Below are 16,208 nucleotides of genomic sequence, written 5' to 3'. Positions count from 1 at the left end.
TGCATCATCGCGGCCCAGCCCCCTGATTCGCAATGCAATTAAGCTCTGCCGTGAAGAGGGGGCGGGGCCACAATGATGCAATCACGCGGTCTAGTCCCTGGCCCTGAAATACATCATCATCATCCAGCCATGCCCCCACTGTATATAGACATTCAGCTCCCTCCCGGAAGGAGGAAGCTGAATGTCGGCAAGTATGGTCCAGACCAAGCATAGGCCTGAGAGTTTGCCATAGGCCGATATTGGTCATCTTCTGCATTTACAAACATGCCCCATAATGAGGAAATCAGTTTCAGTTGAATTATTTTTTGGGTTGCACTAGTTTTGGAGCCTTGCACTAGGCAATATCTGGGGAATTGTTTGGCCAGTATACGTGTACCTGTGGGCACTAAAATTCAGATATATTTTTTAAAGTTTTTTCCACTCATAATCAATAGGTGGTTACACTATATACTATGTATACTATGTATGTATATAACACCACCAGCGTGTACAGCGTCATACATGAAGTTAGAGACAGGGTAAAATGTGCATCATATAACGTAATATGTGTGACAGTAAAAAGAGGACACTGTATTTCAGTACCTCGATATCTTACAATCTAATATATTGAGAACAATACAAGGGTTTTTTTGTTCATACAATTTATGTACATATTCAGTATTTCATTTATTATCATAGTACAAACAATTGTATTTGTATATGGATAGAGAGGCATATAAAAAAATCCACCCAAAAAATGTACTATAGCTTATAATAAATATAATAATAAAATATATTAGTAATGAGTCTGTGTTCTTCATACTGATGTCTGGTATATGATTCCTTTAAAATGACCTACAGTATGTCACAACCTCCATTGTCTTCATGTATCCATGCTTTTACCTAGAGGGTATTACATGATTAGCGCTTTCACATACAGGGCAAGATGTACTAAGCGGTACATTGCACCCCTGATCGGGTACATCTCCTGATAAGAGCTGACTTTTGCGATGCCCCCGAATAGAGGGAATTCCGGGGTTAACACCCAGAAGTCGCTCTGGCGTCCTTCTGCACATGCGCAGAAGAACGCCAGCTCCACGGGAGAGATGGGAGGGCCCTGAGTGGATCACTCTCAGGGGGCGTCCCGATAAGAAACCCAGAGGCTTCTATTGGATAATGTCACCTGAAGATGGCATTACCCACCGGGACAAATTACCGGAATGCATAGCATTCTGGTGCTTATAACATATGGAAAATGCGATAAAACCCCCGAAAACTGCATTTTCAGGGGGTTTTACAGCATTTTTCACTTTAGTACAACCCGCCCATAGTATGTATGAACTGAGGGAGGCGCTGACGGTATATAATGTATCTACATAAACGGCAAATCGGCCCGACATTGCTTCAGTGTGTACCCAGCTTAATCTAAAAAACAGCATCCTTTCATAGAAAATGTACTAGTTATCAGAATTTTAAATAAAGTAAAAAATCAACAATGCAAATTTGAACTATGAAAAATGGGAAAACCCACCTCAGAGCTTTACATACACTCCCTTAAATTATACTACACCCCAAATTACCAGAACAGCAGGAGTCTGATGACTGGGACCAGTGCCGTTCATGAAATAATATCCCCCATCCTGGGCAGCTCTGTAATGGGTGACTTTACTGCTACAGAAGGCAGAGTTTTATTTACTCCTGGCAGAATTTAAAGACAGTTGTGAAAATAACACATTATGTTAAGTTTTTTTTTTTTGTACAAGTTAGAAAATGAAAGGAAACTTCTGATTTGTTGAATTTTCCATAAAACCATTTTGTACAGCAGTTATTCATAGAGCAGTTTTCATAAACATCCCTGAATTGTATGTATGTGAATGGGACATACCCCCTAATTTTCCCACTGCGGGACAGGTCCCTCAAATTGGGCCTGTCTCATCAAAATCAGGAGAGTTGAGCGGTAGGGTTACATGCTTAAAATGAATACCTGTGTGTACAAGGCCTAAGAGAGGCCTACTCATAAATCCCATATTACTCTTTGCCTCTGCTTTTATATCCCCAACAAATGACATAAAGTATACTGGACTATATTACTAGCAGGGAGTATAATGGGATCATGAACAGATCCTAGATGTACTCTATATATAACACTGTAGCTACAAACTCAATCTTCTTTTCTGACATCATTCTCCCTGAGAAATATTTCTTTGCTTTCCTATTTCCCATTTCAATATATGATCTGCAATGGAACTGCTTAGAGGATTATTTGTTTTGGAAATGTGAGTTACTGTATATTGAAGCGGATGAGATCTGAAATGTTGCAAGAAAGAAAGAAATACTACAGTAAGAATAAACTGGATTGTTAAAGTTTATGTTAAGTCTGATATAGCAAAATGTTTAATATTCCCATTTGTATGCACACATATACTGTATATATATATATATATATATATTGTGATAGGATCACTGGTAGTGGTCTGTGACAGGGACATTTATCCCAGATTCCTGTCTTATGTGTTTTAAATCCCCAGGAGAAAGTCTGCAGTGTAGCAGGCTTGAGTCTCGGCTTTTTGAAAAGCCGGTTTGGGACCTGGGGGTTGTGGGTGAGAGGAGAGGGAGGGCTCCACCCACGGCCACTCCAGGTTTTGGTTCTCGCAGCCTGGTAACAGGCTTGTTAGGGTTTCCACCTGAGAGTGGCCAATATAAGCCTAGTGTGTTTAGGGCTGAGTGTCTCACCTGGGAGAGCAGACAGGGAGTTTGCTCAGAGACACTGGAAAAACCTATCTGTGAGTGTTGTGCTGTGCCTTTGTTGCTGGTGAGGGCATTAGGCCCTGCCAGGTTCTGGTAGTGAGGGAACCACCTGTGAAGTTAGTGCCCCGACAGGGCTAGGATTTATGTTTATGTTTTCTTTATGTTATTTCTGACATTGTACAATAAAGACTGGCGCCGACCAGCTTGTACTTGCATCCAGACTGGTGTGCTGCTTCCCTGCTGCTGTGGGTGTGTGTAAGAAAGGAGTCCTTCTACCCAGGAGAGGGAACCCCTAATCTGACTGTGTCACTATATATATATATATATATATATATATATATACATACATATATATATACACACATTAGTTAACACTCAAAAATGGTCTTTACCATGTTTGACATGGTACGCAATGGCCCTCTGTAAAAGACAAAGGGCCTTATTCAGACCCGGTCGCTAGCAAGCGTTGGCTCGTTGTTGGCAATGTTTGCAGTTGTGCGCATAAGTATGCATCGCAGTGCGCAAACTAGTCCGAGTGATCGGGAAGCGCTCGCTCACCCAGCAAAGACAACCCAGTGGAATGAGTGACAGGAATGGATGTTTGTGGGTGATGACAGGGGCAGGCCAGTAGTAACGGGGGAGTGGAGGTGTGAACGCAGGCGTGCCTGAGTGTTTCAACACTGTTTCAGAGGCATGTATAATTAATAGGCAGCATCATAGTACACGTCACCTGGCTGGTTTTTACACTGAACTGCTCACAGTGCTTGCGACAGGGTAAAGGCAACCTCAAGTGCTGCGAATGCACCCGATGGTACCTGATGTACCGATGGTTGCATACACTTCCTGGAGATGACGTGCGCAAGTGGGCGTCTTAAGACAGGCTGGTGGGCGTCTGCATACACAAAGTGATCGCGCGCCAAGACATAGTGGGTGTGCTTATGCCTTCCCGAGCGATCGCAGGCTTTGCTGGGTGTGTTCTGAATTTGCATACGCTGGGAGCGAGCGTACACATCTAGCGACCGGGTCTGAATCAGGTCCGAAATGTACAGCTACTAAAGTGCGTTTTTGTCTATTTTATGTGTTGTCTTCAAAACGTGAGATTTATTAATGACCAAACTGCACATAGAGGCATATTTAGTAAAAAATATTTGTGCAATATCCTCCCGTTACCTGTTTTTGGGGGGATACCCACATATATTAAGGATCCGCTAAATATAACAAGGAGGGGCCACAGTAGATCCCCAATATCTGCCACTGCCCCTCCACTTTCGACTGTTAAACTGTTGGAATTACCAAGCTGGCAAATAGCATTAGCCCATAGTGGCCTATGAGCTACTCTAACGCCAATTTTTTTACAGAGAGGGATCCTCCGGATAGTACATACGTCTGCAGGAATTGGTTGTTCTACAAGTGTCAGTATGTAAGAATCTAACACAATGTAGGCTAAAACCAGGTGGTTTTTAGGAGTTTTCATTCTGCCAGAAATCAGTTGCGTTCTGAGTTTTTAGGCTCAAACCCGCAGGTGGTTGCCAGTTTCAGATGAAAACATCTTTTAGTACCCCAACGAGAACCTCTCCTTAGTAAATTATTTCTGTTCTAATTGGATGGATTTAGGAGATTGTGGGGTCTATTTACTAAGCAGTGTTAGGAGACAGAGTGAAAAGTGATAAGGTACCAGCTAATCAGCTCCCAACTGTCATTTTTCAAACACAGGCTGTGAGATGGCAGTTGGGAGCTGATTGGCTGGTACCTTATCACTTTTCACTCTGTCTCCTAACACTGCTTAGTAACTAGAACCCTCAGCTCTTTAAGGCTGTAGTGCAGTTCATCCAGGCTCTGCTGTTTATCTGAAGACCAGACAAAACAAGGCAAAGAAAGGGGGAGAGGGAGGCAGCTGAGACGTAGCAAATGTGCCTACAGTATGTGAATATGAGGAAAGAGTTAGGGTTTGTAAAACTAATTTTTCTTTCCTTGTGTAAGTTTTTTTTTTTTTTTGTTATTCAAAATTCTGTAATCTAGTTCTTTGTGAGAGTAGTTTGATCAAGAGAACTTTGGGGGCTATTGGCTCCATTCATTGCAGTGAAAAGCCCTGTACCTGTGATAGAAGGGCTCTCCATCACTTCCATCATTTCATAGAGCAGCCTACCATTAGATTTCTCCAGCAGTGTCCTAAAGTGTTGCAATTTCCACTCCCCCCCCATATATAGGTAAGGTACTGTATTTATAGAGGAACAGAAGAACGCTTCTTAATCTCATTTCGCATCCTGAGATGTTGAAATGTGCTGAAAAGTACCTCACTGGGGGGAGATGAGCAGTGAAGTTCATTTGGAAATGTGAAGTGAGCTACTGCACAATCTCCATAACTCTCCTATACTGTAGGTGAAGCATTTCACTTTACCAAGATGGCTGTCGTTTAGTATTCTGCGCATGCATGGCGCCATCTTGTCACTGTGTATGTGCGCCAAAGTGGGACATGAACGTAATCCACTTAGCTCCAGAGACCTTGCCACATTATCCTGCAAGTATCCTGTATATATCGCTAGATTGCTGCACCGCTACCTTCATACAATTCATCTGTTCTGACCAAGCTACGCCCCATCCAGATTACTAAGTGTATATCTGTGAGTACGGCTGTACAAGCAACTTCTACTATACCTCACACTTGGTTAAGTACTTGGACTGTCTAGTGCATCTGGACTCCGCTGTTGTTTACTATAACAACCTGCATTCCACCGCCAATAGTACACACATATCAACAGTTCACTGCTCCTGCGCCATCTTCAGATATGGCTCCGCTCCCTGTGTTCAGCGTCTGCCCTGTGATGTGAGCGGGCTCTGTCGTGCAGGGCACTGCTGGCACATGCGCAGTCTGTAAATATGTGACTATGGGAATTGTAGGGCCCCAAACTCTTCCTAGACACATGTAGAGTGGATGCATGCATATTTATTGGCCACTTCTGATGGGCTTAGTAATGAGTGTCTCTCTCACCTATACTATTATTAATGTGGCTGCTGGGGTCTATTCACAATATTTATTTGCTATTTGCAATCATGAGCCCCATGATGTGCTAAGATGCATTAGTCCAGCATAAAAGTGTCACTGGAACACAAAGTGAAAACAGCCATTTTGTAATTGTATAGAGGTCCTGATTCAGAGCCGGACGCTCTGACAGAGCGCTTGCTCTGAATCAGGGCCGTCCCTCTTACTTTTTCTAGCGGCCTCCTGGCCAAAATGGCGAGCGGCCAAAATGATGGTCGCTATGGTCAAGACCATCGCGACCATCGGGCTTGCAACGAGACCCTTGTGGTAGGGTCTCGTCTTCCGCAAGCCGTGGAGTGCTTTTGGCTCTATCAGAGCCAAAAGCACTCCCACTGACATCACTAGTGATGTCAGTGGGGCCGGCCCCAGACGGTAGGCGTTCCCATGGGAACCCCTCCGTCTGGGCAGCCACGCCCCCGGCACGCCCACCAAAGGGGGCATGCTGTCAATCACCATCGACAGCACGCTCCCTTTGGTGCGAGACCCATAACGACGGTTTGGCCGGCGTTATTTGGTTCTCGCGCATGCTCACGACGGAGCCGCCTCCGTCGTGCACATGCGCACTTGGGCAACATCGATCCGCTTGCGAGCGCTCAGCGCTCGCGAGCGGGTCTGAATCAGGCCCAGAGTGTGCATCCTATTAATTCACTAGAGACCAATCACATCATGTGGCATTTCACAATCTATATACATGAATCACTGGCTAGATAGCATTCTGGTGATTATTGGTTTATCCCACAAAATGGCGGCCTCCACCATGTTTTGGTAATAAGTTCACATGAAAATATGTTTTTTTTAATGTAAGGACAGTTTGTATTTTAACTATAATTGACTAGTCCTTTGTGTCTTCACTGATTCTACCTGCCTGTTTCACCAACTCTGACCAGTAATGTTTTGTGCAACTGGGAATGTTTGTTCATTTGCACTAGGGATGGCTCGGATTAGTTTGAATTTTCCCGCCAAGTTTGGATTTTTCCCGCCAAAAATCGGGTCTCAGAAAGAGGCAAAACGTCATCTTTCATGGATAAACATCATCATTCCTGGACAAAAGTCCATGAAAGATGATGGTTGTCCATCATCTTTCATGGAAAGAAACTTTCTCAGGAAAATTCTAACTAATCCGAGCCTGCACATCCCTAATATGCACTAGTATCTACTGTCAGGGCCGGATTAAGGGCAACATGGGCCTGGGCTGAAAAAATGTTGATGGGCCTATTGTGGGAAGCGGAAGAGCTGTGACCGGTGCTGTGTGGGATGGGTGTGGCCAGTGCCATTAAATGCTTCTGTCTCTACCAGTTCATCTCGCTGATCATATAAATATTTTAAAACACTGCTCAATTTAAAGTTGTAAATTAAACTGAAATGACAATCAGAGGGCTAAGACTGTCTGCAGGGGAAACTGTGTTGATTTATTGTAGAAAAAAAAAGACAAATTAAATTCATTATCTGTGTAATTAGGGAACTCGCTGTGACCAAATTGCTTTCAAAAAGAAAGATATTTTGGTTGCATGGCTGGAGGTGGTAAGACACCTGAGGAGGGAGCAATATTACCTCTATTTAACAATTTACTAAGCGTGGGAATGTGACATTTGCCCTTAATTGGGGTGGCAATAATATTAAGGACAAGTCACATCAATCCACATAAGGAAACTATGGGGTCTAAGCAGTGTTAGGAGACAGAGTGAAAAGTGATAAGAAAGTGATAAGGTGCCAGCCAATCAGCTCCTAACTGTCATTTTTCAAATACAGCCTGTGAGAGGACAGTTGGGAGCTGATTGGCTGGCATCTTATCACTTCCTTATCACTTTTCACTCTGCCTCCTAAAACTGCTTAGTAAATAGACCCCTATACCCCTATATCATACCTCCCAACATGACCCTCTCCAGGAGGGACACAATGCTCTGGTCCTGGACTTCCCTGGTAAGAGGTGGGGCTGCAGCACAGGTGAAAAGTCAAATAGGGGAGTCACACCAACTGTCATTTCACACGCTGCCAAACATCATTGGCTGGGACTCACTGGCAGTTGGTGCGACTCCCCTATTTGAATTATGGACTGTGCTGCAGCCCCACCTCTGGAGCCGCCACCAATCATAAATTACCAGGGAAGTCCAGGACCAGAGCATTGTGTCCCTCCTGGAGAGGGTCATGTTGGGAGGTATGCTATATCCAGACCTGGGCAGAGGTGAAAAGGGACCCAATCTTGAGATGGGTTATTTTATTTTTTTTTCCATAGTTACATATGTGCTACCTTTAAGAAACGAACCCCTATGTTTATAATGACATTCTCCGAGTTAAAGTGTGAATTTGACATGTACGTTTATTTTTCATTTTTGAGAAGGACATTAAAATGACATTCTGTATGAGATAGTGTATTACCATTCTGTATGAATAGAGTGGCTAAAGGCTGCATCTGGGGAATGCACAGCATCACAGGAAAGCAATGTATTATTTTTTTTCATTTTATTCTGTCATGTTTTCTCCACTTTCAGCCTCGACAGATGACAGCGCAGCAGAGAAGCAGCGTGGCACTCTGCACACAGGATTAATTATAGGAATACTTGTGCTGGTTCTGGTTGTTGTAGCCGCCATCCTTGTTACAATTTACATGTACCATCACCCGACATCATCTGCTAGTCTCTTTTTCATTGAGGTAAGGTTTTACTATTTTATCTAGAGGTATTAAATCCATAAAGTACCTGAATTTTTTTATTGTAGTCATGCAGTTATCACTGACACCCTAATGGTCTATGCGCCTGGGCCTAAAGCAAACTTGAGCTTGTTCTGTCTCTTTGCCAAAATGCTCAGTGCCAGGATCACTTTCCCACTTGGCCAGACAATTAACACATTCAGAGAATAAGTTGTACACCTCAGTGCTTCTGGTAGTGAGGGAATGTTCAGTCTTGTCTAGTAGTCATAGAGTTGGCACCTCATCTATCACTGGAACACCACAGCTCATTATAGCAGATGAACCTCACCGAAGCATAGGTGGCAGGTATCATTATTTCCAATGAGACTACTGTGGTAGACAGTGATCCTAGCACTCTCTCACACACTAAATTCCCTCTAGCGATTCTTATTTGACTCCATGATCAGATGGGGACTATTATTTAACAAATATAACATATATATATATATATATATATATATATATATATATGTACAGGTTGAGTCTCCTGTATCCAAATATTCCGATATACGGAATATTCTGAAATACAGAATAATTTTGGCATGACTGAGGTAATGAAACCTTTGAGATTTTTGATGGTTCAATGCACACAAACTTTGTCTAATGCACAAATTATTAAAAAATATTGTATAAAATTACCTTCAGGCTGTGTGTATAATGTGTATATGAAACATAAATTCATTTCTGTACACAAACTTTGCTTGAGCCACAAAATTATTTAAAATATGTTGTAAAATTACCTTCAGGCTGTGTGTATAAGGTGCATATAACACATAAATGCATTCTGTGTGTATAATGGGGTCCGATTCCCAAGATATTTCATTATGATATCCAAATATTCTAAAATACGGAATATTCCTTTATCCAAAATGCCCCCTGGTCCCAAGCATTTTGGATATGGGAGACTCAACCTGTATATAAATATACTGTCCTAACTATGATATTATATTATCTGGATGTGGTGTGGAGTATACTATAATAACGGGATGCGGTTAATATCACGGCATGCGAGATGCCAGTGCTTAGAATACCAGCTCCGGCATCCCGAAGGGAAGTAGCAGGGTTAGGGGTTAGCCACTAGGAGGAGGGTTAGGGTTAGGCACTAATGGGGAGGGTTAGGTTTAGGATGCGGGGAGGGGGAGGTGAGATTTAAGCACTAGGGGGGAGGTTAGGGTTAGCAGTAGGGAGAGAGGGAGGGTTAGGATTCCGTCCGACAGGTGTCGGTATCCTAACCCTGTCGGGATGCTGGCATTGGGATTTTCACCGCCGGGATCCTGAGTCCCGGCATTCCCTACCCAACCCATAATAACCCATGGTGTATAGGAAGAGGGGATTCTTTAAAATAGCACCACCTGCTGCTGTTGGGGGCTGGGGAACAATAATGTAAATATGAGTTTTGGGAGGCTTCCCTTCCCTATGAAGGTGGTGAGGAATGAGGTAAACTGATGGCCCCTGCTCTTATGCTTTGGTCCTGCACACCCCATAGGTGGAGTGCTGCCCTCTGACTAATGGTTGCAGACCTACCAGCTCCCTCTTGTATTAGAAGACATTGGTGGGTGGGTTGGATAAGCACGTCTCTGGCACTCTAGTTGCTGTGGAACTATGAATCCCAAAAATCTGGAGAATCATAGGTCATCTAAGCCTGTGTTGTTTAAGTAAACATATTTGAATGAATAAGGGAAAAAGTTTTTGTTTTTGATTTTTTCAAATGCAAATGTCCAATTGAATAGAAAATTATTTTTAGACCCCCAAAGTGCTAACAAACCCCAATTTTAAGTATAGTCAATCAAAGCAATTATCAGTCTTCATCAGACGTACTCTACAGCATACATTAACTGAAGTCCTTTCTTTCCTGGTCCAAAAACATCTATCACATGGCAAAAAGATCACTATCAAAGGGGGTTTACAGGCAACACTACCCCGTATAACGTGCATAAGATGAATCAGGATTAGAGCCCCCAACTCTAGGCTAATTTGCCGGCAATTTTATTGTCCCAAGTGGAAAATCACAGTGGGGACACGCAGGTGGGAGGAGCAGGCACCATGTACAATGGCATTGTACAATGCTGCAATTTGTGCCTCTGACCAGAAGGGGGGCGCAATGACGTGAGTCACCCCAACCACCCGCTTCCTTGACAAAATGGGCAGGATCAGGGGGAGCTGATCTACTCTACTGAGAGTTCAGGAGAGCTCTTGGAAATGAGAGAGTCTTCCGACATTCTGGGAAAGTAGGTCAGCATGCTCTAGACTGAAGACTGGTCTATTAACTAGGTCTTGGATGGACATAAAGTCCCAACTAATCAGCTCCTAACTGTCATTTTTCAAACACAGACTGTGATACGACAGTTAGGAGCTGATTGGTTGGGACTTTATCTGAGTTCATTTTATTTCCATCCAAGGCTTAGTATATAATATTTTCCTAATATTTTACTACTACTTCTATTATTGTTATTATTTAAAGTCTTATTTTTAAACAGTGCTATGCACTTTTACCACTATCCTATGTGCTGTAGTTGAGACTTGTTTCTCTTGAGGTTCAAAGATGTCTGGATTTTGTAGTCTGTGCTTTACCTATATTTTTATTCCAAAACTGTAAACATTTCTTCCTGTGTATGTCTCTCAGTACTGAAACATGTTTCTTTCATGAACATCAGATCTGTCTTTTGTTGGATAAAGGTTTTCTATCTGACTTTACAATAATGTATTAAATATCTGTCAAATCTCATGACCTTGTGCAGACTGTTGATCACGACCTTGTGCAGACTGTTGATCACTCCCGAGACCTAAAGCAGCAGCTCACTGTTTGCAAGATAATCTCCAGTTTTACTGCATCTTCACAGCACAAGGATGCAACACTTTTTATCTTAAAGATAACCTGTCACATTTCAGATACTTTGTTTGCATAGTGTCTGGTGCACTAGTGTCAAACAACAACATGAATGTGGGAATTTTATTACATATTGAGGATGAATTGACATCATAGTCCTCCTGCATTATGGAGCATACACATGGTCCGATTTGTCAGATCTGTCAGACCTGTCAGATGAACGATTTGAACGATTTTACCAAAGATTTGAACGATTTTTGACTGCTTTAAAATGAATGGAATCGTTCAAGTCTGACTGCAAACACAACAGATGTCAGATATCGTTATCTGACCATCGGGAACGCGCATCGTTCAAATCGTTCATCTGACATATATGTCAGATATGTCAGATTTTCCTTCAGATATGAACGATTGAACGATTTTTTAAATCGTTATCGTTCAGATCTGAAGAAAAATCTGACCGTGTGTATGCACCATTAGTTTGATGGAGGCCTGACTTCCCATTCAAGATTATGGAGTTATGTCATTACCAATAATTAGGGTTTATGATGCTCTCTAACCATTTTACTTGGTGTGAAAGAGATCACAGGAGGCACACAAAGTACTGCAGGACCGTGCACAGCAAAGATGCTAAACAGGGTGAACAAAGTACCAAAATTACAAATATACATGTATATTTATTTTCACATTGTACAGCGCACAGTGGGCCTGATTCAGCAAGGAACGCTAGTCTGCTTATACGCACGCAACGCAGTTGCAAATATCAGCGGTGGTATGTAAATGTTTGCAATCACATCGCGATCGCTACCTAACATAAAGAAGCCCACTCCCCCTTACTCACATCCTTATACTTTGACCACATAGCTAAACAATCGGTAACATCGAGTAACATCGGACTCATGCGCACAGTTAAGGCAGGTCAGACCTCACTCAGGAATTGCTTATTTCAGTCCTCAGGCGGCATCTGGTATCGCAGTGGCTAATTTATGCATGCCCATGCAACAGCATTGAAATGCACTGGCACGCCTGCGTTCGCCCGACCTAGCCCCCCTCACCACCCACAAATTGCAACTTCCTGTCAATCACTCTGCCATGGGTCTGCATATTCTCTGTGATCGCAGTCCTGACAGCAGCTTCTGGTTCGTGCATGCACACTGCAATGCATACGCATGCGTTCCTTACTGAGGCCCAGTGTACCATATTCCTGCTATTGCCTACTTTTTTTCCCGCGGAATCCTGCTGCCCATGTCCTAATTATTATCCCTACCAAATCTGGTGACATTCTGGTTCTTATATCAAGCTACAGACAGCTTTGAATAGGAACGTCTAATTACGCCCACCCTGTATATCTAAAATTTATATAGTTACTACTTCTAATGTAAAGATGTTCAGCAACTGTCATACAACAAGTGCCAGCATTCCTAAACCTAACTGAGCCACATGTAGCTTAGCTCTGCTGTAGTGTATTTTTTTTTAAATGGGACAGCATAGTTGCAGACCGTCAGTAGATTTACTGGCGGTATAAAATTAGTCAGGTTTGCCAGCTAGAAAAAAATATAGATTTGCAAAAACAAAATACATGACAACCTCTGACAACAGTATAGTAAATTTCAAATTGAACTTGCCGTACATATATAGGGGCAGATTTACTAAGCCTTGGAAAGTGATAAATTGGGGAGTGATAAACTACCAACCAATCAGCTCCTAACCAGCGGCGGCTCCTACCCTCTTAGATGAAAACCACTCAACCGGCTTCTACTGGCCCGGGTCCCGGCACCTGTGCAATCGATCTGACAGTCGCCAGGACCAACTCATGCGCACTAGCGGCAGGGCGCAGCGCATGTCACCAGCTACCAAAGGGCTGCATCATCTGTAGCCCCAAGGAGCCGGGTAGGGCTGGCGGAAAGGCAGAGAAGCGGCTTCCTACTGGAAGCTGCTCTCTGCTAATAGCAGCCCAGACTGGCAGTCCTAGGGGCTGGAGACACCTCCCCCTAAGACTGCTTGTTGTTTATGTGACTGGCAGGTAGCTCTTCCAATAGGAATCCACTGCCAGTCACACAGTGTAGCCAGTGCAGTCACGGACTGCTCTGACTACTCTGAGGTGGTGGATTTTACAGGGGGGCTGCAGCCCCTAGGCAAAATCCACCACTGCTCCTAACTGTCATTTTTGAAACACCTGTAAGCCTGTAAGATGACAGTTAGGAGCTGATTGGTTGGTAGTACATCAATCTCCAATTTATCACTTTCCAGAGCTTAGTACATCTCCCCCATATTGTGATAGCAAATAATATTGTTCATTAGTACATGTTAGAAGGCTGTCAATAAAGAATACCATGGAGGATCTATAGTATATCCCTGGGGTACATGTATACCATTTATTCAAAACTAAACTCTGCTCATAGAAAATTATGACATGGAATAATGGCACAGAGCTGGAGAAACGTGCAAGTCTTAAAGAAAGTGCCAATGGCACTTTACCCTTTTTAAAAAATAAAAAAATAGAAGAAATTTAGGCTGATTCTGTGCCAGACAAAGCTGCATCCTTGTCTGCGTCTCTTGGCGGTCACCCATCGGTGACATTATGGTAATGCCGCTACAATGCCCACTGTCAGCATTCATAGATGCTGAAATACTGATTGGCGCATCTTTAGACACCATCATTGGTCGCACCATCGAAACTTGCACCAGCAGGTGGCAGATACAGTGCCTCTGGCCTCCCATAACAAGCCCATAGGATGGACCATTACCATGCATGCGCTAGGCCATCTCCCTGATACCACCCAGAAACCCCCACTACATATCCAACACATTTCTGAGAGAGCGTGTCTCCGTAGCGCCTCAATCTCAACTCCACATGCGCAGTGCGACATAGACGCATTTCGCAGAAGTAAAAATAAAATGCTCCACTGCGTCCGACATCGGCTGTGCGTCCTACTCAGAATCAGCCCCATTGTGTTTTGCATTATCTAATATTGATCTATATGTCGTCTCTACTTTACAGCGACGCCCGAGCAGGTGGCCGGCAATGAAGTTCAGGAGGGGATCCGGGCATCCTGCCTATGCGGAAGTTGAACCTGTTGGGGAAAAAGAAGGATTCATTGTATCAGAGCAGTGCTGAGGGTTTTGGAACAATGCACCAGTACTGGTTTCTGGTGGAAGACATTGAGTTTTTGCATATATTTTCCAGGAAAAAAAAACATACAATGCTGTGAGCCACCTCTACAGAGACACGAAGAGGGTTCCTCACGATTGCTGATCCAGGAGAAAGACTTCTTTACTCTGAAATTCAAATGCCGCTCACGGTAGTCTTCCTATTGTGGAAATATATAGTACGTCCCCGGCAATATAGCTGGACAACAGTAGTAGAACGGACTGGAACTCTTCTACTGGCTTGAGAAGAGCATCGATTCGAGGACAAACATTTGTACTTATAAGAGATTTCCATGTTCCTTAATCATTCTTGAAGAGTTAAGGAATAGTAATTATGCATTTGAGTATCTCATATGAACAAACCCATGTGGTATAGCAAATGCAACAGTCCAGACACGGGCAACATGTCAGTATTAAGGAATAAGTTGTACTTAAGCGTCTGGAAAAGTGATTTTTTTTCAACCATTTCTACAGAGAGTGTACACAGGCATTAATGACCCAGATACATAACCATGATACAACGTGGTTTCTTGCTGTCTGCTAAATATTGTGCTTTACATAAATATTCCAAAATGTGGATAAAGTGATATTCCTTTTCTTGTATTTATGTCTAAAAATGTTCCCACAGGTAACTTCTACCACTGACAAAAGCTGTCATCATGATTCCAGGTGCATTAAACAGGATTGTGAATGAATGTTGAGTGGCAGTTGGCAGGCGATGGCTGACATTTCCAAAAGATTGATGTGTTCTTGATCTGAAGTCATCTGCGTTTTGACCTCTGGTGTAGCGATGCTAGCCTTGGTCCTGAACTTATTTTTAGGTGCATGGTATAATAAAAAAAGGAAATATTTATTTTTAGAACTGATGGGGCTAAAATAAGTTGTTTCAGAGATACTGTGCTTTGCAAACATCGGGAATTAAATGAAGCACCAAACTTCCAGTTTTGCAATACTCCAGATTATGAATGGGATGCATCAGTCTTTGTGCAATCGTTTCCTTACAAAGGCTCCATATAGCAGACAGGTTGCATGCTGTGTTGTTGAAACATTTTCCAAAAAACAATGATGGGAACATCCACGGTACATACGTGTTTCTGACCTATACATATATAACTGCATTAAAAATAAAATCCACTAAGCAGACCTTTGCAAATATTACCCAAAGTCTTCTCAGGAACCTTTGCAGAAATGTTATGTTAATAACCGGTCAACTTATAATAAATACAGTGTAAACATTTTTAAGCCTACATAATCTATTTACATTGGTAATCAAGTGTCATACGCATTTATTGTGTTACCTGTGAGCCTCATATATTTGTATGAGTACATGTAAATATATTCCTCTTTATTATGAAATAATGTGTCAACATAAGAGCTTATTAGAAGCTACTGTTCATAATTGAATGGGCCAAGAGGTTGAAGTTGCTCAAGTGGTATTTTCCTCTCTTGCAACCTTTCCATATAATTCACATAGAGCAAACTCTTCATTGATCAAACCATAAATTCAGCTACTAACGTCCAACAGGAATTCCTCCAGGTATTTTTTGTAGCCTCTCAATAAAGTTAAATATCACTTCAACAAACACTTTGCTAGCAGTCAGTAAGTAGTTGTTGTTTGACGAGTGGTCTGGTATAGTCACACATGGGGGTAAATTTACTGAAGGTCGTTTAAGCATTTTGAGTGATTTGAGGTGCGATTTTCATTCGATTTGTATTCAATTTTGCTTTTGGGTATGTACTAAAGGGCAAATCGAATGTAAAATCTAACTTCAAATCAA

The 16,208-nt window shown here is 42.6% G+C and overlaps 1 protein-coding gene across 1 annotated transcript in view; it reads left to right on the top strand.

Moving 5' to 3' along the window:
* PLXDC2 (plexin domain containing 2) overlaps nt 1-15,676 on the top strand; it is a 664,573-nt gene extending 648,897 nt beyond the window's left edge. The window contains exons 13-14 of the mRNA XM_088478640.1: nt 8,257-8,417; nt 14,282-15,676. Of these exons, the coding sequence (XP_088334766.1) occupies nt 8,257-8,417; nt 14,282-14,398 (278 nt within the window). The 3' untranslated portion in view covers nt 14,399-15,676. The remainder of the gene's footprint in view (nt 1-8,256; nt 8,418-14,281) is intronic.
* Nucleotides 15,677-16,208: the final 532 nt, after the last annotated feature.

Source organism: Taudactylus pleione, unplaced genomic scaffold (assembly GCF_031769625.1).
Source record: "Taudactylus pleione unplaced genomic scaffold, aTauple2 ptg000216l, whole genome shotgun sequence".
NCBI lineage: Eukaryota > Metazoa > Chordata > Amphibia > Anura > Myobatrachidae > Taudactylus > Taudactylus pleione.
Note: the sequence above shows the minus strand (reverse complement) of the source record. Positions and strands in the feature narration are given on the sequence as shown.